At 36.9% G+C, this 23,452-nt stretch overlaps 1 protein-coding gene across 2 annotated transcripts in view; it reads left to right on the forward strand.

Annotated features, from left to right (window-relative positions):
• Nucleotides 1-2,584: 2,584 nt before the first annotated feature.
• The window catches only part of ORC5 (origin recognition complex subunit 5), an 80,671-nt gene continuing 59,803 nt past the window's right edge, over nucleotides 2,585-23,452 (forward strand). For both annotated transcript variants that reach the window (XM_007083933.2, XM_042964892.1), the window contains exons 1-5: nucleotides 2,585-2,744; nucleotides 6,146-6,238; nucleotides 7,366-7,566; nucleotides 16,720-16,794; nucleotides 20,183-20,294. In XM_007083933.2, the coding sequence (XP_007083995.1) occupies nucleotides 2,673-2,744; nucleotides 6,146-6,238; nucleotides 7,366-7,566; nucleotides 16,720-16,794; nucleotides 20,183-20,294 (553 nt within the window). In that variant the 5' untranslated portion in view covers nucleotides 2,585-2,672. The remainder of the gene's footprint in view (nucleotides 2,745-6,145; nucleotides 6,239-7,365; nucleotides 7,567-16,719; nucleotides 16,795-20,182; nucleotides 20,295-23,452) is intronic.

Below are 23,452 nucleotides of genomic sequence, written 5' to 3' on the forward strand. Positions count from 1 at the left end.
ATCCAATCTCTACAGACCATGCTGGTCCTTCACATTCAAACTTCCTTACCAGTAAATGGCCAAAGGACCTAACAGTAGCTTAATTTCAGAGTAAACTGCCTAGATTTTAACCCAATTTTATTTATTTATATGCTTATTTTTTGGACAACCATTTATACTTTGAGTCTTCAAAGTAGCAAAAACTATTATACTAGACTGCTGAGTAAAGATGGGATGCCATATTTTAAGGCACAGAAAGCATTTTTGGAACTAAGACATTTGGGGCTTTTTATGATGTTTTACTTTAGCAAGAATTTTTCAATAGTTAATTTCATTAAGCAAATGTGGCTAAACATCGACTCTGTACTAGAACTCATGCTAGCCATTTGGAATAAGTCATTAATTAATTTAATACTTATTTGTTGAGTTTCTACTCTGTACAAGGAACTTTTTTAGTTCAGTTCCTCAGTGACCTTACATTTTAGTGAGAGATGGACAATAAACAAGTAAAATACATATTTAATGAGTACTGTGAATAAAAAAAAAAAGGAAAAAAAAGGGGGGGGGAGTGGGCACAGCAGAGACTTAAATGGTCAAGGAAAGCCCCTTAAGGTAACATGTGAGCAGAGACCCAAGTTGAGAAGTGAGCCACAGGAATAAGGTTGAGCAAATTGTCTAGGCACAAGAACTTGGAGCATGCCCAGAGAAAGCACGGGTGCATATGGCTGAAGGGAAGCAAGTTTCAAGAAGAAAAGCAGATAGGGGTACCTGGGTGGCTCAGTCGTTTAAGCGTCTGACTTTGGCTCAGGTCATGACCTCATGGCTCATGAGTTCAATCCCCATGTCTGGCTCTGTGCTGACAGTTCAGAGCCTGCAGCCTGCTTCAGATTCTGTGTCTCCCTCTCTGGACCTGCCCTTCCTATGCTCATCCTTTTTCTCTCTCTCTTTTTTTCAAAAATAAACATCAAAGGAGAGAAGCAGATGAGGTGAGCAAAGCAGTGGTAGGAAGGAGAGCAGGTTCTACAGGGGCTTGCACAGGGTGAAGATCTGGTGAAAGGGAAAATGACGATCAGAAAAGGAGGATGACATTTTTCACAAAATTAGATTATCGCTCTAACAAAATATTGCGGTTTTCCATCTACATTAGGGCTTACTTCTAGTTTATCTGATGCCATGGCTAAATTCCACAACCATTATATGAGATTTTCTTTCTGCCTGATTACTTTTTAAACAATTAATATATTTTACTAGCCTGGGATGCCAGTATATCACAATGCATATTAGACTTCAGAATGGGATTGAAAAACAATAACCTGAAAGCACATTTTATCAGCCAATATTTTGGGACTAAAGCATCTATATTTGTTTGGTAAACAAATCATTTAGTTAAAAACTAGAGAATAACTAAAGATCCTTTTTGCCACCACAAGATTCTGACCATGATGTCCACAATTAATTTTATATACCAGACACGAAGTATATAACCTTTAAAAAAAACCACACTAGTATTTTTGAGAGAAAGCGTAGGAGCAGCGGAGGGCCGGGCAGAGAATCTGAATCGGTTTCCGCCTTGACAGCAGAGAGCCCTATGCCAGCCCCAACTCATGAACCACCTCCCTCACCATCATGACCTAAGCCTAAACCAAGAGTCAGAGGCTTAACCAACTGAGCCACCCAGGTACCCCTAAGTATATAATCTTTTACTTCTAGCAATACCCCAGCTATTATTATCCCCATTTTATGAAAAGAAAGTTGAAGTTCAAAATCAATGGTTCAACTTTTCAAAGGTCTCTCTCTGTTCTTAAGAAGAGTCAGTGGCCCCAACCTAGGGGTTTTAGGACCCTAAGTTCTCTTCTTCCACATTTGTTTACTTCTGTCTTTCATTTCCAGAATCATCCTGTATCTGGTTTCCAGTAGGTGTTCCTGGAATAAATACAGGTGAAAGTCTTATGCTAAAGGTAGCATTACTGTTGTTCCTGGCGTCCTCACCAACACACCTTGGAACTTCCTCCCTTCAGGAGGGAAAGGCATTGCCAGGTATGGTTTCAGGCTTGCACGAAGACTAGTAATTCCAAGTTGTATGTTCAACCCCATTTCACCCTTTCTTTGCACTGGAGACCTCTAATTTTGACACCCTCATAGGAGAAAAAAGGCCATCTTTAGACTAGCGATTATCTCAGTCCGCCTTCCTCATGCCCCTATAAGGAGAGGGGCCTCAGCTCCATGCCTGCCTTCTTTCCCTCGATGGCGCCTAAGGAACGAGAGCTCCTGGGACTCAAGGTTTTTGCAGGCAAAAAAATCAAAGCTACGGGGTCGCGGGTCCTTAGGAACCCGCGGTGCCCGTAGCTCCTTCCAGGCGTTTTTCGGTTCATCCATCCCCACGTGCTCTCCTGGCCTTTGAACGGCGAACACCTGCAAACGAGATGCCCAAACACCAACAGTACGCAAGCAAAACCTCACAGCGAAGAGGAAAAAGACCCGCCGCTCGGACCTTGGAAAATGAGGGCGGGGTGACGTTTCGCGTGCGCGCTGCCGTCATGTCGACGCACGGGCACGCCGGCCCCGCCCACAGCCTCGCAAGTCTGGTTTCCGGCGGGAGCCGGGACTGTGGGCGGAGGTGAGGCTGCGGCTTGGGTGCTGGAGCTGGACCGGGAGCTGGCTGGGTGCTGCCCTGCCCTGTGGTACTCGCCGGAATGCCTCACTTGGAAAACACGGTGCTTTGTCGCGAGTCCCAAGTGTCCACCTTGCAGTCCCTGTTTGGAGAGGTATTGTGTGAAACTATCTTTTCTCTTCCAAATCCCGGAGGCAAACGTTTCCGTGGCCTTGCGACATGTTCTAATTGTTTTTTAGTTTCGTGTTTGGATTGTGGGGCAGTACTCCATATTTTTGCATTGAGAACAGGGGTTATTGTAGGTCTACCCCACTCCTACACCCAAAGTAACTTATTAGTACCTTTACAAGAAAACGGCACAGGCAGCACCACACACAGGACGTTGGCCCAGGACGTGTTCGTTTACACACGCCACGCTTTTGAGATGGTTACCCCAAAGTAGCTACTGGAAGTTGCTTAGTATCTTACCCCAGCTGAACAAGACTTTATACAACAGGTGTGTTTGCAGTATTTTTTTTTTTTTTTCCGAATGTAAGTTGGCCCGTTTCATTGAGGTAAATGAAGCCTGGATATAGGTGGTGGTTTGCAAGACTCGTGAGGGCCAAGGCAGTCTTCAGGTTTAAGACTTTAGTAGCTTTTCCAGAATTGAAAAGCCTTGAGATCTCTGTCTAGAATTTTTGACCAGCAGTTCAGGTGATGCTTGTGAGAGGAGGGTAAGTGCCATCTTTAGGAGGTAATGTTCACCAGTTCGCAATTTCATCTATTTGTTTTCTGGTGGCTTTTGGTGAGCCTTTTGCTTCAGCTTCATTAATTAGGCATGGAGTTAAGTTAATCAGACTTGGGTCTTATCTGCGAGGGGAGGAAATGAGAGTTTAGGCTTAGACTCATCCCTCCCTCTCAGCCATCTTCTGGTTTGCTTTCTTAAGTACTTGTATCCAACTAAGAATGTTGGGTGACTGTCTGAGTCTGCGAAGTATGGAAAAGTTCTTCTAAAGGTGCACAGTAGTTAGGGAAGTAAGAGGTCAATGACTGCATCCTCAGTTAGTATTCTGGTTATCATGCGTTCAGTTAGAGTTATCCATATCGTCACTGAAATACTTTCTTGGTTATGCTTTATGCATTCCTTCCTTGGAAGTGGTAAGCCCAGATCACCACAACTAGAAGCAGTCCTCTAGAAAGAGAATATTGGCCAACAGAGATGACTGGTATGGGTTTGGTGTTGGTCACAGAAAGGGTTTTGACCTTTGCGCTTACTACAAATCACATTTAACAATATTAATAATGGCTTTTTTTCAAGGTGCTGTGCATGTGCGAGATCCAAAAAACTGTAAAAAAAACAAAACTAAACTAAAAAACCCTGGTTCATATTTCTAAGCAGATTTTTTTATTTGCTCAGCAAATAAGTATTTACTGAGCCTCTTCTCTATATGAGGCACTGTGCCAGATCCTGGCCTATTGCAGTTGGTTAAGAAGATTTAAGCATGACCATGAAAGGTTAAGTAACAGTGCAAGAGTTCAGTATAATTCTAGGTAACAATTGAAAGATGTTTAAAGGTGGAATATTACTAAGCCTCAAATAGTGGCTGCAGACCAGTGTGGTAGGATTCTAGAAAAGGAGTGTTTTAGTGTAGTTTGGAAAAATTTTCCTGAAGGATGTCTTGACCTTCTCTTTATAGGTATTTGGATAGTAGAGATGTTCAGCAAGCATGCATTTAATTCTTGGGATAGCATTTTTGAGCCAGTTAATTCACAAGATTGTTAGGTATAAACTTAAAGGGTTTGTATACTAAAACATCCATCTTAACTCTATTTGGGGGCTGCTTTTACCATGGAGATATGCAGTTAGAAAGTTTTTTCTGGGAAGGGTGCCTGGGTGGCTCAGTCGGTTAAGCTTCTGACTTGAGTTCGGCTCAGGTCATGATCTCACAGTTCGTGAGATCAAGCCCTGCCTCCGGCTCTGTGCTGACAGTGTGGAGCCTGCTTGGGGGGATTCTCTCTCTCTCTCTCTGTCCCTTCCCTGCTTGTTCTCTCTCTCTTTCTCTCTCAAAATAAATACTAAAACTTTTTTAAAAAGTTTAAAAAAAAAAAAGGGGGTGCCTGGGTAACTCAGTCCCTTAAGCTTCTGACTTCGGCTCAGGTCATGATCTCACGGTCTGTAAGTTCATGCCCTGCATTGGGCTCTGTGTTAACAGCTCAGAGCCTGGAGCCTGCTTCGGATATTGTGTCTCTCTCTCCCTCTCTGCCCTCCCCTGCTCATGTTCTACCTCTCTCTCTCTCAAAAATAAATAAACATTAAAATAAAAAATAAAAAGAATAAAAACAAAAAAAAAGTTTTTTCCTGTGTAAATCTGAGTCCCTGATTTGTCTTGCAAAAGGAAATGTGTGACTTAGTGGCTAGTATGTAATAAATGTGACTGTTAATGCAGTGATGATGATGATCATAGAGACTCTACTTTCTTGTGGAAATTGCGTCATCCAATTTTTTTGTGATTATTTTTTAAAATGATTGTGTCCCACTGGACTATGAACTCTTCCAAAGCAGATTGTCTTTTAACAGGTATTTGTACTCTTCAATGCATTATTATAGTTTTCAGCATTTGGTAGGTGTCTAATAAATGAATGAAACATATTTGTAATATTAATGAGACCAATAGAAGGACGTTTGACAATCTTTACTTTTCACTAGGCACCTGACTCTTAACAAATTGCAGGAAGATCTTGGGAATATGTATTTTGAAATATATGCTATGTAGATTTCATCATTGTTTTATTTGATGAAATGTGTACATTTAGGCCAGGCTAAATGTAGTATGTATAATTTAAAAGTATCCTGTAAATTTTCCTAAGAACAGGAGACTCTTGAAATTCCTTCTAACTTTGTGATCATATATACTTAGCTTCGAAGCTTTAAAATGTACAGTGAAGTTGCAGACTGTGGGAGTATATTCTTTAAAGAGTTAAGATAAAAATGGAGTATGGTAAAGTTATCCTGGAAATATCTCTGAAATCTCCTGTAAATTTGAGAATATAAGAGTTCTTATATATGAACCTGCACAGTAATAAAAAGTATAAATACATATATACTGCATATATAGCATGTAGATATATAGTATATACTAAATATGCCAAGTATAGTTTTTCAGAAATTTTAATTTTTTTTTTTTTTTTTTTTTTTTCCCTGAGAGAGAACATGAGCAGGGGAGGAACAGAGGGGGAGAGAGATTCCCAAGCAGGCTCCATGCCCAGCATGGAGCTTGATGCAGGGCTTGATCTCATGACCATGATATCATGAACACAGCTGAAATCAAGAGTCAGACACTTAACCGACTGAGGCACCCCAGAAATTTTAATCTTAATAAAGTGCTTAATAGAGAATGTGCTTAGGATTGAACTCAAGTAAGTTCACAGTGTGAACATAGATCCAGTGTATGGTCATTGTTGAAATAATTTGGATCGAATATTTTACTTTACCATGAAAACCTTTCTCATGAGTAGATAATTGTTTATTTTCTGTTTTTTTAATGTATGGACTGATACTTGTCTTTTCTCTCTTAGAGACATCATTTCAGCTTTCCATCAATTTTTATTTATGGGCATACTGCCAGTGGAAAGACCTATGTAACACAAACTTTGTTGAAAACTTTAGAGGTAAGAATAACCCTGGGATCATGACCTGAGCCAAAATCAAGAGTTGGGTGCTCAACTGACTGAGCCACCTGGGCATTTCAGACTAAATTTTGTTTGGGATATTTTGGACTCTAGTTTGCAAGGGAATAGGGTAAAAGAGGCCTTATAAGAAGTATAAAGTAGCCTTAGTTACATTGTTACCCTGAAAGAGAAAAAAGGCTTCCTTCTTGGTTGAAATTTGTGGAATGTCACTAAAAATAGTTATAGGTCCCATTATTTGTGCCAGATGCCAAAAATTATCTTCCTCAGAATGATCAGTACTGCTTTTGTGATTTCATTTTGAGAACAGAACATATTTGTAAGCAAGTCTTTGTTTCCTTGTTACTTCTCGAATTACCTCCATTTTGATCTTTAAATGAAGAGCTAGCTTAATCCTTATAGGGGGATTACTGTGGTTTCAAACTCTTAAAATTCTTTTTGATCCAGGTTTGTTCATCATTAGAATATTACCTTAAAATTAGTGTGAAATTCCTACTAAGAGTTTTAACACATACTTGGGGTTTTTTTGGTAAGAATTTTTTAGAGGGAAGTACAAGTTTGCTCTGAATCCTCGTAGGAAACAAATGGCAAACTCAAATAATTGAAGTGAGTTTAATGAAGATACTATTGTACAAAGGCTGAAGAAATGTTAAGGGAATCAATAAGGGGTGGTAAAGCATGGAGAGCTTTAGCCTTCCCTGGACCTGAACGGACCATAGGAGGGTATTGTTACCAGCTCACAGCAAGAGCTGTAGCTTTAGATGAGGGGCTGGCAGGCTGAAGCTGTGGCCTTTGGTAGAAGAATGTAGCCATGGTGGAACTGTGGGCCACTGAGAGACAGGGTGTGAGGTAAGGGAATATTCATTTTTCTATTACCGCTTCCTTCAGGCCCCTGGTTCTTCTCGTTGGCTGAATCCAACTGGAGCCAGAAAATATGAGAGTGTGAATGATATCGTCTGTAGTGGCTAGCCTCCTGGGACACAGAGCAGGTTGGGGAATGGTGGCGGGCGGGGAGATGTAGATCAGAAGGACAAGTGGAGAACATCCAGCAGAGCCGTTACTGGATATGTGTGTTTTCTGTTCTGTTTACATTTTGTTGTTGTTTTCAGCTCCCACATGTCTTTGTGAATTGTGTTGAATGCTTTACCTTGAGGCTGCTCTTAGAACAAATTTTAAACAAATTGAATCATCTTAGTTCTTCAGAGAATCGATGTCCTACCCACATAACCTGTGAAACATTTAATGATTTTGTTCGCTTATTTAAACAAGTAACCAAAGCTGAAAGTCTCAAGGATCAGACTGTATATATCGTAAGTAATTTAATTTCATTATATCATCTATTTGAAAACTGGTTTGTTTATTGGGTCAATTTCTGTATATTTGTTTTGAGTCTCATTATGTATAGCACACTGTGCAACGGGCTTTTGGGATACAGAAATGTTTTAGATGTATTTTTTATCCAAAGGGAACTTCAGTGTAATGGAGGAGTTGTGACGTATACTACATCTGATCATGTGTGAGTGTGGTAAGTGATAACCATGAGACACAGAGTACTGATGAAGGCATATGTGGTCCAGCTTCATGAGGTGATAGCATTTGAGATAGACCTGAAAGGATAATTAGAGGATTATAGGAAGAAACTGAAGAAGGGGAATTGTAGATGTTGGGAATTATGTAAGGAAAGGTATGCAAATGCAGTGGAAGCCAGGGAATGAAAGTAGTCTGGTTTTGGTGGGTAATAATGTATGAAGGGAGAAAAAAGCTAGGAAGGTAAGGGAGGCAGAAAATAGAGTATCTTGAAAACTACTAAAGTGCTCTATTTCATGTACTAGTCAGTGAGGAGGTAGTAGAGATTTTAGAGCAGCAAATATGTTTAACATGCAAGTCATATTAAATAGATGGGAGGCGGTGAGTGATGACAGACTCAAGTCTAAAGGAATGATTTTTAGGCTTTTATAGCTGTTTAAATTAGAGGAAATTTGGGCCTGGACTAGACTTGGGGCAGAAGATGCAGAAAGGAATAAATGGAAGACACAGCAATGGTCAAATTCTTCCACTGTGTACAGAGTAGGTTTGTGGGGAAAGATGAATCAATTGATTTTTGGTTGGTTAAGTTTGAATCATAGTTGTTATATCAATGTGAAAATGATTAGCAGACAACTGAAAATGTGTACTGTTTTAGTGGATTTTTATAATACTTTAATCCTTTTTAAAAAAATGATTACCTCTGGAATTGGAATTAAATTTTAATATAATGCCTTATCAAAACCGCCAAGTTGTAAACTCCCTGAAGGGACCAAATCTTATAGATTCTTGTATCTCGCATCTCCTGAAATGTATAAAATAGTTCCTTCCACATTTTCATTTCGCTCATTTACTTATTCAGCAAATAATTACTGAGCACTTCCTATGTGCCAGGCACTGTTTTAGGTACTGGCGATAGAACACAGAACAAATTAGAGTCCCTTGCCTTCTTGCAGTTTATAGTATAGTTGAGGAAGATACATGAAAAGCAGGTTAATAGTAGTGTGTCAGATATAATAAGCTAATAGAGTAAAGGAGAACCAATTGGGTGAGGGAGAGTAGTTATTTTTCTAAATAGAGAAGACAGAGAAGATCTCACTGAGATGATGATAACTGAGCTGAAACCTGAAGGAGGTGAGGAGTAAGCCATGAAGATACATGAAAAAAGAGTATTCCAGGCAAAGAGATGAACGTATGAGTACAAAGCCTGGAACATGCTTTGTGTATTCAGAGAATATCGAGGAGGCCATTGTGGTTAGGCTAGTTTAAGTAAGGGGGAGAGTGGTAATGTTGAGATCAAATGAAGAGTACAAGGATAGAAGCATGCAGACCAGCATTATGGGTTGAATTCTTTCCCCCAAAAATTCATATGGTGAAGTTCTCACCCCTGGTACCTCAGAATGCGACCTTTTGGAAATAGGGTCATTGCAGTTCTAATTAAGATGAAGTTAAGTAGTTTGGGCCCCTAATTTAGTATGACTGGTGTCTTTATAAAAAGAGGAAATTTGGAGATAAGACATGTACATAGGGAGGATGCCACATAAAGATAGGAGCTATGCTGCCGCAAGCCAAGGGACTACCAGAAACCAGGAGAGAGATCAGGAACAGTTCCTCCAGTAGTACCTTTGGAGGAAGCATGGTCATGCCAGCACCTTGATCTTGGACTTCTAGCTTCTGGAACCATGAGATAATAAATTTCTGTTGTTAAAGTCACCCTGTTGGTGGTGCTTTCTTATGGCAGCCGTAGGAAACTAATACAGCTGGTTCTGAGGCATTTATGATAATCTAGGCCAAACATCATGTTGGGTTAGACCAGACTGGTAGCAGTAGATGTAGTAAGAAGTGGTTTGGATATATTTTGACAGAATTTTCTGATAGATTGAATACAGAGGAGGAGAGAAAGAACAAAGTTAAGGATGACTCAGAAGTTTTTGTGCACTTGAAAGGATGGAGTTGTCATTATCTTAGTGGGATCTTGTTGGCAGGGAAGGAGTGATCAGGAGTTTGGTTTTGGGCATGTTAAATCAAGTACAGATGTTCAGTTGGCACTTGGACACTGGAGTCTTGGGTCAAGAGAGGTCCATTTTGGAACTACAATTTTGGAGTTATGAGAATAGAGGTAGTAGTCCTTTTTTTTTTTTAATAAAAAAATTTTTTTTATTTTTTTGAGAGAAAGAGAGAGCAGGGGAGGGTCAGAGAGAGAGAGAGAGAGAGAGAGAGAGGGAAAATCCCAAGCAGGCTCTGCAGTTTCAGCATATAGCCCAATGTGGGGCTGAAACCCATGAACCATGAGAACATGACCTGAGCCAAATTGAGAGTTGGATGCTTAACTGACTGAGATCACTGAGACGCCCTTAGAGGTAGTAGTGTTTAAAGCTGAGGGGCTATTAGCTCACCAAGAGGGTGAGTGAGTAGAAAAGAGGCGAGTCAAGTGCCTGAGTCTTGGGGCAACCCATTGGTTATGTGATGAGGAGATAAGGAAAAACAAATGAGGACAGAGAAGAAATCAGTGATGTATAAAGAAAACTTGAGGAAGTTGCAGTGTTCTGGAAGTCTTGCTAGCCTCTCTCTTTCCTGGTCCTTTGACTAGGGAAACCAGGGTTTTGGTGGGGCTTTTTTGGCATATTTTCATTAGCCTTTCTGTGTTGCTGGCTTCTTCAGCTCTACATATGGGCTATGTGTGGCAAAAAGACAGCTCAGGCAATATACTCTCTAAGGTGAGTTGTCGTTCCTCCGTCCAAGCTGGCCTGCCTTCTCTCTGCCTTTCATAACCCTGTTCGTTTTATGTACAGTATTCAAGATTCTTAGTTTTAATTAGCAGGAGAAATAGGAAAAAGTATATACTTCATCTTCTCAGAGGCGGAAATATAATTTCTTTTAAAATGCAAGTGAATAAGTGAAGAATACAGCTACTACTAGCATAGTTTCACACCATTAAGTTGATTGATGCTAAAGCAACTCTAGTTTAACCCACCATTACTTACACCATCAGTGCAAATATCAACATGGTGAAAAAGGCAAATAATATTTCAGTACTATTATGAAAATAGTTTTGACGTTGCCGACCTTTTGAAAGGGTATCAGGGACCACCCTTCCCACCCCCAGGGGGCCACAGGTCATACATACCTCAGAAACCAGTGTTCTAAGAAATAAGTTGGTCTTTCAGTAAGATAACGTAGGAGACAAGATCACTGGTGGAGAGGAATTTAAGGAATTAAGAGTCCATATCAGAAGGGGGTCATTAATGTGGGTTTTGAAATATCCAAAAAGTATAGGAGTTATATTAGAGAAGTGTTAGTAAGAAACTGTAATATTTAAAGAATGAAAGGGAATGACCTCGGTATATGTGGATGACAACAAAGAGAGTTGCAAAGCTGAATGTCTTTAGGTAGGAGGTTAGGTAGGAGGAAAAAATCAATACTGCAGAAACAGGGGCAGCTGGCTGGCTCAGTTGGAAGAGCATGCAGACTGTTAATCTCAGGATTCTGAGTTCGAGTCCCATGTTGGGTGTAGGGATTACTTCAATAAAACAACAACAACAAAAAATTCTAGGAACAGCCTTGATGAATAAGTAGGGCCCACTCATTTTTTCAGATGCAGTGGATAAAAGTAGGTATTCAGTAAGTACTTGTTAATTGACTAAACATGAAGTGTGAAAAAGTTTCGAGGTGTTTAGCGTGGAACTTTTTTTTTTAATGTTTATTTATTTTTGAGAGACACAGAGACAGAATGTGAGTGGGTTAGGGGCAGAGAGAGAGGGAGACACAGAATCCGAAGCAGGCTCCAGGCTCTGAGCTGTCAGCACAGAGCCCGACACGGGGCTTGAACTCACAAGCTGTGAGACCATGACTTGAGCCAAAGTGGACGCTCAACCCACTGAGCCACCCAGGCGTCCCTAGTGTGGAAAATTTTTAGGAGTACATCTGTAGACTGTTCAGCCTTCTAATATATGAATTGGTACATTTCAATACTTAAAGAAAGGTGGGAGAATATTTTCTAGTCAGTAAACCAACTTGCAAATCAAGCGTCTATTAGAATGCTTTTGTGTAAATTATTAAGATAAATGTTTGGATCTGAATTAAAATTTTTTATCTCTCTGAATATTAGTTATCTGTTAACTGCTTTTGAAGAAGGATCGTTTATTAGAATATCATAAAATCATTATAGTGGGTTAACTAGATTAAATTAGAAGAATGAACTATTAATTTACTGCTTAGCTTTGTGTTTTGCATTAAAATGGGCATAAAAACAGACCAGTTATTTGTATTAATCTGTGTCCTGGATTAGAGAGTTATTTAAATGGAGATTGATGGGGAAATTGCATAATTGCATCGTAGAGAAACTAATTTATAGCTTTTTAGCAGTAAATAATTTTAGCTTTATTTTGTCTAATTAGAAGTGAAATATCTTAAGTTGATTACTCACATAGATTGTTTCAAGCTGTCTGTTAATAAAACAGTTACAAAACAATTTGGACTACTTAGGGAAATAATATTATATTCTTTGCATTTTAATTTTATTCCTATTTTAAATTATCATAATTTCTAGTAGGATTTGTTAATAAAGTGTAAATGTTTTTGAAAAAAAGACGCCAGCTTTCTTTACTTCAGTTCTGAGAAGAAAACGCACGAGATAAACCTACAACATTTTGCCATAATAGAAAGCTAGGTAACTATCATTATAACTAGGGTCATTTCAAAAAGACACAGAAGGTCACATATTGAAAGAATTAATATTGTTAAAATGTTCATAGTACCCAAAGCCATCTATAGATTCAGTGCAATCCTTATCAAAATTCAAATGACATTTTTCTCAGAGATAGAAAAAACAATCTTAATATTTGTGTGGAATCACAAAAGATGGAATAGCCAAAGCTGTGCGGAGAAAGAAGAAAAAACTTGAGGCATTATACTTCTTAATTTCAAACTATACCATAAAGCTATAGTAAAACAGTATGGTACTAGCATAAAAACAGACCAACAGAACAGAATTGAGAGCACAGAAATAAACCTTCCCATATACATACGGTCAACTAATATTTGGCAAGAGAGCCAAGAATGCTCAGTGAGGAAAGGCTAGTGTCTTCAATAAATGGCAGTGGGAAAATTGGGTAGCCACATGCAGAAGAGTGAAGTTAGACCCCTGTCTTACACCATTCACAAAAGTTAACTTGAAATGAATTAGAGACTTAAGTGTAAAAACTGAAACCATAAAACTCCTAGGGGGAAAAAAACCCCAAAAAACCTAGAGGAAATGTTTGTTGGCAGTGGTCTTGGCAACAGCTTTTAAAATATGATACCAAGAGAGCAAGCAACAAAAGTGAGAAGTAGGACTACACTGAACTAAAAAAGCTTATGCATAGCAAAAGAAATAATCACTAAAATGAAAAGGCATTCTACAGAATAGGAGAAAATGCTTGCAATCATCTACTGAACAAGGGATTAATATCCAAAATATATAAAGAACTCGTACACTCCATAGCAAAAACAAACAAATCTGGTTAGAAAATGAGCAGAGGACCTGAATAGACATTTTTCCAAAGAAGGCATACAGATGGTCAACAAGTACATGAAAAGGTGCTCAACATCACTAATCATCAAGGAAGTGCAAATCAAAACCATGAGATATCACCTCACACCTATTGGATGCCTATTATCCAAAAGACAAGAGATAAATATTGGTGAGGATGTGGAGAAAAGGGAATCTTTGTGCACTGTTCTTAGGGGAAGGTTAATTGGTACAGCCACTATGGAAAAAAGTGTGGAGGTTCCTTAAAACATTAAAAATAGAACTGCCATATGATTCCACAATCCAACTTCTGAGTATATATATGAAGGAGATGAAATCAGGGTGTCAAAGAGATATCTGCACTCCCATGTTGATTGCAGTTTTATTCACAATAGCCAAATCATAGAAACAACCTAAGTGTCCATCAGTGGATGAATGAATAAAGAAGATTGTGTGTGTGTATGTGTGTATACATGCATATATATATGTATATGTATATGCATACATACACATACATACACACACACACACACATATACATACATACAATGGAATATCGTTCAGCCATGAGAAAGAAGGAAATCCTGCCATTTGTGACAACATGGATGGACCTTGAGGGCATGATGCTAAGTGAACTAAGTCTGGCAGAGACAATTCTATGTGGAATCTAAAAAGCCAAACTCAGGAACAAAGTAAAATGGTTGGTTACTAGGGACTGTGGGATAAGGGAAATGGAGAGATGTTGGTCAAAGAGTACATGCTTCTAGTTATAAGGTGAGTAAGTTCTAGGGAATCTAATGTACAACATGGTGATTATAGTTAATGCTATACTGTGTTATATATACTTGAATGTTGCTAAGAGAGTAGAGTGGACCTTAAATGTTCTTGCCATGAAAAAGAAATGATAATTATGTGAGGTGATGGAGGTGTCAGCCAAATTTATGATGGGAATCATTTTGCAGTATTAAGTGTATCATATCAACACATTGTGTACCTTAAACTTATGCAGTGTTATATGTCAGTTATATTTCAAAGCTGGGGGGACAAAAAGGACCTAGAAACTAGTTTGAAGAGGCTTCCACTGGCCAAACATGGTATGGTTTGGCCATCAAAAAGAACAGTCAATTCATTAGATGGAAGCACAATAGATGTGTTAAAATCCATGAATTCATAATGACAACAAATATATAAAAATCACAAAACCTCAGCTCATTGGTTACCATGAGAATTTCATTTACTAGGGCACTGTAGTAGGCTAAATAATGGCCCCTGAGGATATTAGGTCCTAATCCCTGGAACCTGTAAATGGCCCCTTGGAAAAAAGGCCTTTGGAAATGTGATTAACTTAAGGATCTAGAGATGGGGAGATTTACCAGGTTTATCTGGGCGAGCCCAAAATGCAATCACAAATGTTTGTGTAGGAGAGAGGCAAAGAGAGGTTTGACTAAACCACACATAAAAGAGGCAGCCAGGTAATGGAAGCAGAGGCAAACAGAATAAGTGAGAAACTGGAAGATGCTGGCCTTGGATTATGTAGTGATGCAGCCACAAGCCAAAGAATACTGGCAGCCACCAGAAGCTGAGGGGGCAAAGAATGTATTCTACCTTAGAGCTGTTGGAGGGAGTGTAGCCCTGCAGACACCTTGATTTTGGCCCCACGAAACTGATTTCAGACATGGCTTCCAGAACTGTGAGAGAATAAATTTTTAGTCTGTTTCAAGCCACCACATTTGTGTGATGATGTGTTACAGCAACCACAGAGGCACAAACTTATTTTGAAAGTTGGTAGATTAAAGGAAAGAATCAAGCATTTATCCCTTATGTCCTGTGTGAACTTTATTTCTGAGGAACTAACAGATGAGGAGAAGTTCTTTCTAGAAAAATGTCCTCCAATAAATGAAGAAAGAATCCTAGAAAATTAGAGTGTTATAGTCCCTAACAAAGTTCTAGATATAGGCAGTGATCATCAATTGAAATCATTTGGTGAAAGGCTGCTAGGGAACTTTATAATGGATGGATCAGGCTGACAATACCTGAAACTCAATCAATCTTAACATCACAAGAGAGATAGTCACGTGTTGTGTACCTGCTGATGTGATTCAATAAGAAATATAGAGCACTATTTGTGAAGTATTCTTGCCCGAAAGTTGAACCTGAATCTTACCAGACCCCTAGATTTATTGACTATTGTACAGGAAATATAGGGGATATAGGAGATGCAGTCAGCCAATTCAGAATATGGAAAATTCTACCCAACAGATGACCTGTTTACTTCAATGAATATATAACAGCAAAAAAAGGAAGGGTCAGGGGAAATGTTATAATTTAAAATTGACCAGAAGACAAACCAAATATGAGAATATTCAATATATGAACCTTTTTGGATCCTGAATCAAATAAGTGAACTCTAAGGAGGCATTTGTGGGACAAATCGGGAAATTTGAATACTGGTTATTACATGACGTTACAGAATATTGTTAATTTTTTAGGCATGATAATGATACTGAGGTTATGTTTTTTTAAAAAAAGTCTTCACCTCTTAGATCTACATATGACATATTTATGGATGGAATAGTATGTCTGAGGTTTGCTTTAACATAATCCAGCAAGATGGTAGAAGAGAAAAGTGGAGGTGGATAGAAAAAACAAAAAGTAAAACATAACAAAAAGTAAAAACAAAGGTTAGATTAAATAGATTAAATATTTTAGACAATGCTTTGAAGACCTTGATTTTTTTTTATGGACTAATGGATGACTTCTTGAAGTAAGTTTTTTTTTTTTTTTTTTAACATGTTTTATCAAAATTTCAAACATATATGGAGAATAGTGTAATATATTCTAGTGAACCCATCACCCAGCTTCAGTTATTATTAACATGTGGTCACACTTGTGTCTTTATCCCATCATTGTTTCCTGCATCATATTATGTTATCTATAAATGAATATAAACATTCTATCTCTATATATCATATATCACCCATGAATATGTGCTAGAGCTACATATAATATGTATACTGTGTGTTTCTGGAAGATAAGTACCTTTTAAAATAATATAATCCCAATAGTATTATCATAACTGAACAAAAATTTAACTTTTATCAAATGGAATAAAAAATGCTTCTAGTTCTATGTCTTGTACACCTAGTGAGATATCCTTAGAGCATTGGTAATATACCTATAAAAGAAACTTTTAATGTGGCTGTGATTCATTTTCTATTTAGAAACTTGGGTTAAAATACGATGTAAGTAGTCTTTTTTAATTTGCTAATTTGAAATGTCTTCTACAAATGTAAATACCAGTTGAAAATTAATTCATAGGTTATAATTTTTCTTTTTAACATAGAAAATTGTGAATTGTGGAGTATATTATATAAATGTTTTATAGAGGGCTTTGTAAATCGATTTTGACACTGCATTTTTTTTTTATAAGGTTCTAGACAAAGCAGAATATCTAAGAGATATGGAAGCAAATCTTTTGCCTGGGTTTCTTAGGTTACAAGAATTGGTAAGTAATGCATGGGTCTTTTCGCCCTATGACCTAATCAATTGATTGTCTTGTCAAATATTTTCCTTTTGCCAATCTGACAGGTGAGAAATGAATCTTAACATAATTTTAACTTGTGTTTCTTTACTGTGAGTGTTGTTGAACATTTTTCCAAAGTAAAAGCACTTTTTGACTTGGTAACATTTATTCTTTATTTTAGCTTTTCATTTCTAATTGTGAAGTGACTAATCCTACTCTTTTATAAGGTTTTAGGTGTTTGCTGGAGTAGATGGTAGGAGCCTATACTTTAAACTTTCTGTAAGAATTTTAAAATTTTCAGTAATCTAGAGAATCAGTAATCTAGAGGTAGGTCTGTTTTGGGTCATTTGCAGTTCTCTCTCTTGGCCAGTGTCAAAACCAGCTTTGTGTTTGAATTTATAATTGTGTTGGTACTGAATAGTATTAATACTACTGTAATTGTTATGAGCTAACAAGAAAAGAATAGGGATGGGCTTAATATGCATATGTGTCAGGTCAAAACATAATAATAATATGGTAAAACCAGGATTTTACAGTAGTTTGAATAAAGAAAATTGGAGAGAGAATTCATTGTTCACCAACATCAGTTGGTATAGGAATACTAAACTCAACTGTGGCTGTTTCCCATTTGTACCAGAATTATGAGGGTAAGATTTAGTTTGATCAAAATACTATTATTAATCATATTCAATCACTGTTAATTTAAATTTTATTGATTTTGTAGTTTTGTATTTAACTTACAAATTTATTTTTGTTTTATAATCCTGTAAGTGCTTTGAGCATAAATAGTTTATACCTACCAGTTTTATGTCTGTATTTAAGTATTAAGTAACATTATAATGAAAGTTAATATTTGGAGAGACCATGTTTACATCATTTCTGACTTTGAAAAGTTGAACATTTACTGAACACATTACTGAAATTTGAGAAACTGTCAGAAGTTCAGAGAGGCTTTCCAAGTGCCATTGAAATCATTGTGTGCCTAAGGTCAATTCCTAAAATTCACTTTTATTTTTATTTATTTTTTTGTAGTGTTTATATTTGAGAGAGAGAGAGAGAGAGTGTAAGCAGGGGAGAGGCAGAATAGGGAGGCAGAGGATCCCAAGCGGGCTCTGTGCTGACAACAGAGAGCCTGATGTGGGGCTTGAATTCACAAACCATGAGATCATGACCTGAGCTGAAGTTGGTTGCTTAACCAACTGAGCCACCTAGGCACCCCTAAAATTCACTTTTAGTAATAGTAATAGCAGGGGTGAGATGTTAGAGGACAGGAGGAGAGTTAAGTGTAGCTCTTGGTAACCTATCCTGGAAATTTCTTGCCACAGTCTAGCTTTTGCTAGTTTGATTAACTCTTGGCATTTTACTACTGAGACCAGTAACTCATCTTCTTTGAGTAGATGCCTCCTCCTTCACTTCTTTTTATTTTGTTGTGTTGCTTGTGGATTATTTTTATGACCTCATCCACTGTCCCTGTTGTCCTGGGGTTCCCTGTCTGGTTTCCAACTATATTCTTGCTGTCCTCTTGCTCTTAAACCGTAGCTTATCTCAGTTTCCCCCTCAAGCCCAGTCATGGTCATGGTGCGTCCCTTCATCGGAGTTAGGCCTTCCCCCCAACCCCCCTGCCTTTTTTTAGTTGTAATTATGGAAACTGAAGGAAATTAAAAGATTCAAGTAATCTCAATTCTACCATAAAACAGAAGTATTATTTTGACATTTCTGGAAACATGGTTGATTTGAAAAAATGTATTTAATTTAGGAGAAATCTAGTAAAGGCATTTCATGTTTTCTATTAATATATATGAGTACAATTAAGTTATGATATGAAGGTACTTTAACATTTGAGAACATTACCAGCTTAAAATCCTTTCAGATGGATAAATATCTTCTATTTTTTAGGCCTTTCTATTATTGAACTGATTTTATCAAATGCTTTTATTTTTACTTATTTATTTAAAAAATTTTTTTTAGTGTTTATTTATTTTTGAGAGAGAGAGACAGAGCACGAGCAGGGGAGGGGCAGAGAGAGAGGGAGACACAGCATCTGAAGCAGGCTCCAGGCTCTGAGCTGTCAGCACAGAGCCCAACGTGGGGCTCAAACCCACAAGCTGCGAGATCATGACCTGAGCTAAAGTCGGATGCCCAACCGACTGAGCCACCCAGGCGCCCCTCAGATGCTTTTAGATAATCATTTTTTATTATTTGATTTGATTTGATAATCATTTTTGAAAGCACAACAACTTAATGCCTTGTATTCAAGATTGTATTTAGAGCATCCCTTTTTATCCCTATAGAAATAAATTCAAGGATTCTTAAAAATTAAAAAGTTTATAAGACAACATTTGAAAGTAGAAATCTTTTTCTCTTTTTCATAAAGATGCTAGATTTTTGTAGAATTATGAATTTATTGAACTCAGCTTTCTTTATTAGCCAAAAGAATGTTTTTCTAAGTAATGGAAATTGGAATGTAAGATTACATGTAAGTTAGGAATCAATAAATAGTAAATCACCATCAGAGTATAGTATAATTTATGTGATTGGATCCTAAGAATAGTTACAGAACAAAACAGCTATCATGCCTGCTTTGTCACCTTGGAAAATGTCAAAAAGAATAAGGAAAAAAATTAAAATTTGTACTGAAATGCAGAAGTCTGTCTGCAGATTAATTCTAACTAGCATCCATAGGGCATTTGTGGCCACTCTGGAGGACAGCATACATGTTGCGCTTGTATTCTTATTGCTTGTTTTTGTATACTGGTAATACATTCTAAATACACTTCAAAAGATTACTGTTTACCTAACATCAGTGTTTTATGTGTGTACTTAATGTTCTTAATGTCTATTCATGTTTTGCTCAATAATTTTTTATGAAAATAACCTTTAAAAATACTTAAAAATTTCCTAATATTATGGTTATATGGGATTGCATATCTGTTTTTCTTCAACTCTTATTTTCTCTCTGGGTTGCTGTAGCTATTTTAATGAGAGATATTAAGTTGTACATTGTTTTTATTTATTGATTGAAACTAATGATTTCTTTGAAAATTCACATAAAAAGATCTTAATTATTAAGGAAATGTGTTTCTTCATTTCTATGAAATAAACCCTTGTGTGACTGTCCCTAGCGTTCATGAGTAACCGAAATGTCCGTTAACCTAAAAGTTTTATGGAAATTCTAAGTGATTATGTTTGAAAATTTGCAAGTGGATGAACTCCTTGATTAGGTTTTTGAAATAACACCTATTAATATGCAAATAATTTGTCATATATTGTAACTTTGCTGGATTTATTTGAAAGAAAAATTCAAATGGAATTGCTGCTCTGATTAAGATTTTTAAATGCAAAGTTACTTTTATTTTTCTTTCTTTTACAGACTGACAGAAATGTGACTGTTCTCTTTCTCAGTGAAATTGTTTGGGAAAAGTTTCGTCCAAATACTGGGTGCTTTGAGCCATTTGTCTTGTATTTCCCTGATTATAGCATAGGTAAATTTTAAAACTTTGTTTTGACAAATGATATTCACTAAAATACTTTTTGTTGTTTGAAAGATTAAGCTAGCATATTCAAATGGGAATACTTTGATGTCTTAATCTGTTCCGATTTGCTGCCAGTCTCAAAAATGTAACTGTACTTACAGAGGTTTTAGTTTGAAACTGTGAAGGGTTATTCTTGTATAGTTGTTGAAATGTTTTGAATGAGTATTTCTCACATATTTGTGTTAATGGTGTATTTTCACATTTTTTAGTCAGTATAGTAAGATGTATATATTGAGATTGTAACTTCCATGCAAGTAAGTATCAGACTAGGTTGGCAAAGCACATTTAAATTGTATGAAATCTTTATTTACCATGTACTTGGGTTAAGTATTATGTGGAGTGTATCTTTTGCCTTGGTAAATCTCATTTTTCATTACTGTTTCTCTTACAGTACCAACTACTAGGCCTTGTGTTTATTTCTTTGTGGCTTGTATTTAATCTTAAATTTCATAGATCTTGATTATTTTTGTCTTTGGAAGAACACTGTGGCTTTTTGTATTGCTGAATAGTTCTATAGATTAGTATTGTGTTGTCACTATACAAACAGGATACTTCTGACTCAAAGTTTACAAATGTGAAGCATAAAGTGATTAGCAGGCTATGAAAAAATAGCATTTCTTGACCTTGGCCTCATTAACACTAGCCTCTGAACTAATCAGCTGTAAACATTCATTGTTAAGATAAACACATTTTTGCCTGTTTTCACAAGAACAGCAATCAAATAACACCTTGCCTTAGCTAATTAACTGAGATAGAAAAAAGGAACCCAAAATAAATGGAGCCCTTATTTTCAGTAGTTTCTCTTCCATGAAAATTGCAAAATAGGGAGAAAAGGGTAGGAAGAAAAGGAATAAATCAAAGGATTTCAGTAAAAAAATTCTTTGTACCTGTGTCATCACTGTTCAAAGTTGAATTTTTTCATGACCCATGTTAGGTTTAAGTACTGAAAAATTACTTACAGATTAAAAAAAAATTTTTTTTAACATTTATTCATTTTTTGAGAGAGACAGTGAGTGGGGTAGGGGCAGAGAGGGAGACACAGAATCTGAAGTAGTCTCCAGGCTGAGCTGTCAGCACAGAGCCCGATGTGGGGCTCAAACTCATGGACTGCAAGATTATGACCTGAGCTGAAGTCGGATGCTTAACCGATTGAGCCACCCAGGCACCCTGTACTGAAAAATTATTTAGAATTTAAGAAAAGTAATTTTTAAAAAAGCTGGTTTTCTACATCTTAGTGAAGTGTTAAAGTATGGTATAATGAATTGTAGAATTTTATTTAAAATTTTAGAAAGTAAAGATATGAAGCCTCATTGATGAAGAGAATTTGAGGACGTACTTAATTAAAGTGATTGTGCCAATTTCAGAGAGTAGGCTAATAGGTTTTTGAAAAGTATATAATAATGGGGCCATGTATAATCTGATTATTTAATTGAGAGCCTTCTATATACCAAGATTTTTTTAAAAAGCAAAACCCCATAATCACACAAAAAGTCATTCAAAAAGGAAACATTAATTGATAAGCCAAATTATAGTTAGAATAAGCATGGAGCAGGAACAAAGGAATAATCTTAGTGACTAATGTCATCCAATCATAACTTGATACACATGCCATCTGTAAGAATGGTGTTTGAAGTTCAAGATGCCCTCTCCTCTCAGCAGTGATGATTAGGGGCCCAGTTTGGAATTCTTGTTTTCTGATCTCTACCACATACAAACTACTCATCTTTTGGTAGAGCATTTTTTTCCCCCTCTGGTGGATTATAATTCACTTTCATCAGATGTTTGGTTTGGTTACTGTATCATTCATTCAGGATAAGTTATGCTCCAATAAACAATCTGAAAATCTCAGTGATTTATAGTTTCCCATTCTTAACAACCTTTGTGCAGTTGTTGTCTTATGTTTTACTTATACATTTATTATAAACCTCATACTAAATTATTATTTGGACTTGAAAGAAATAAAAAATCTTTTGTTTATCCTGCTTGAGATGTGTTGAGCTTCTTGGATATATGAGTGTATAGTTTCATCACCTTTGGAAAAATTTCAGCTCTTATTTCTTTGAATATTTTATCTTTGTTCCCCCCACCCACTTCCCTTGCCTTTTCCTGAGACTGCATTACGTGTGTATTAGACCCCTTGATATTGTCTCACCGAGTCCTTTTACTTATTTAAATTTTAAATCTATCTTCTTTGTGTTTTATCTGGGATTTTTTTTCTCTGTGTCTTTAAGTTCACTAACTTTTTTTCTACAAGTGTCTAATCTGCTGTTAATCCCATCCAGTGGAATTTTTCATTACAGATCTCATGCTATTGTTTTCCTTTGTATTTTTGAGATGATGAGCATGTTTATAATAGTTGTTTTATATCCTTGTTCACTGATTCCATAACCTCTTTTATTTTAGGTTTCTATTGACTAATTTTTACCTATTCTAGGTATTAATTGTGTATATAGTAATTTTTGATTGAACAATAGATATTGTGTTTTTTGTTGTTGTGTGTTGGGTACTTTTCTAGGAAGCACTTAAGTTTCTTGAAGATATATCTGACTGTTTTAAGGTTATTTTTAAGCTTTTTTGAAGGGATGCTCTAGAGTAACCTTTATTCCAATGGTAATTTTAGCTTTACTTCTATGACATAGCCCTTCTGGGATTTTTACTGAAAACCACATGTATTTAGCATAGTTTCTTCATTCTGACTGGTGGCAGTATGAATGATTTATAGTTCTCTGTGAGCTCTGATAATTGACTGACACCTCTCCACTAATTGTTTTACCCCGGAAGTTGTTTTTGCTTGGCCTATGGGGTTTTACTCTGTACATGTACAGATTTGTATTCAGACAGGAGTGAAAGGGAGCCACTGTGGAGATTTCTGGAGCTCTTTCTCTCCATAACTCTTTCTCGTACTCTACTTAGCAAATTCTAGCTACCTTAGGTCCCTCTACTCTGATCTTTGATTTCTCAATTCATTGGGATTAATGGCTCCTTTTGGAACTTTTCTGTACCATAGTTCTACAGTTACCTCTTGTTGGAAAGCCTGGCCTGGTGATGGCTCATTTGTTTCCTTTTTCTCAGGTATCACAGCCTTTTTTGCATATTGTTTGATGTCT

The sequence above is a fragment of the Panthera tigris genome, chromosome A2, assembly GCF_018350195.1.
Source record: "Panthera tigris isolate Pti1 chromosome A2, P.tigris_Pti1_mat1.1, whole genome shotgun sequence".
NCBI classification, from domain to species: Eukaryota; Metazoa; Chordata; class Mammalia; order Carnivora; family Felidae; genus Panthera; species Panthera tigris.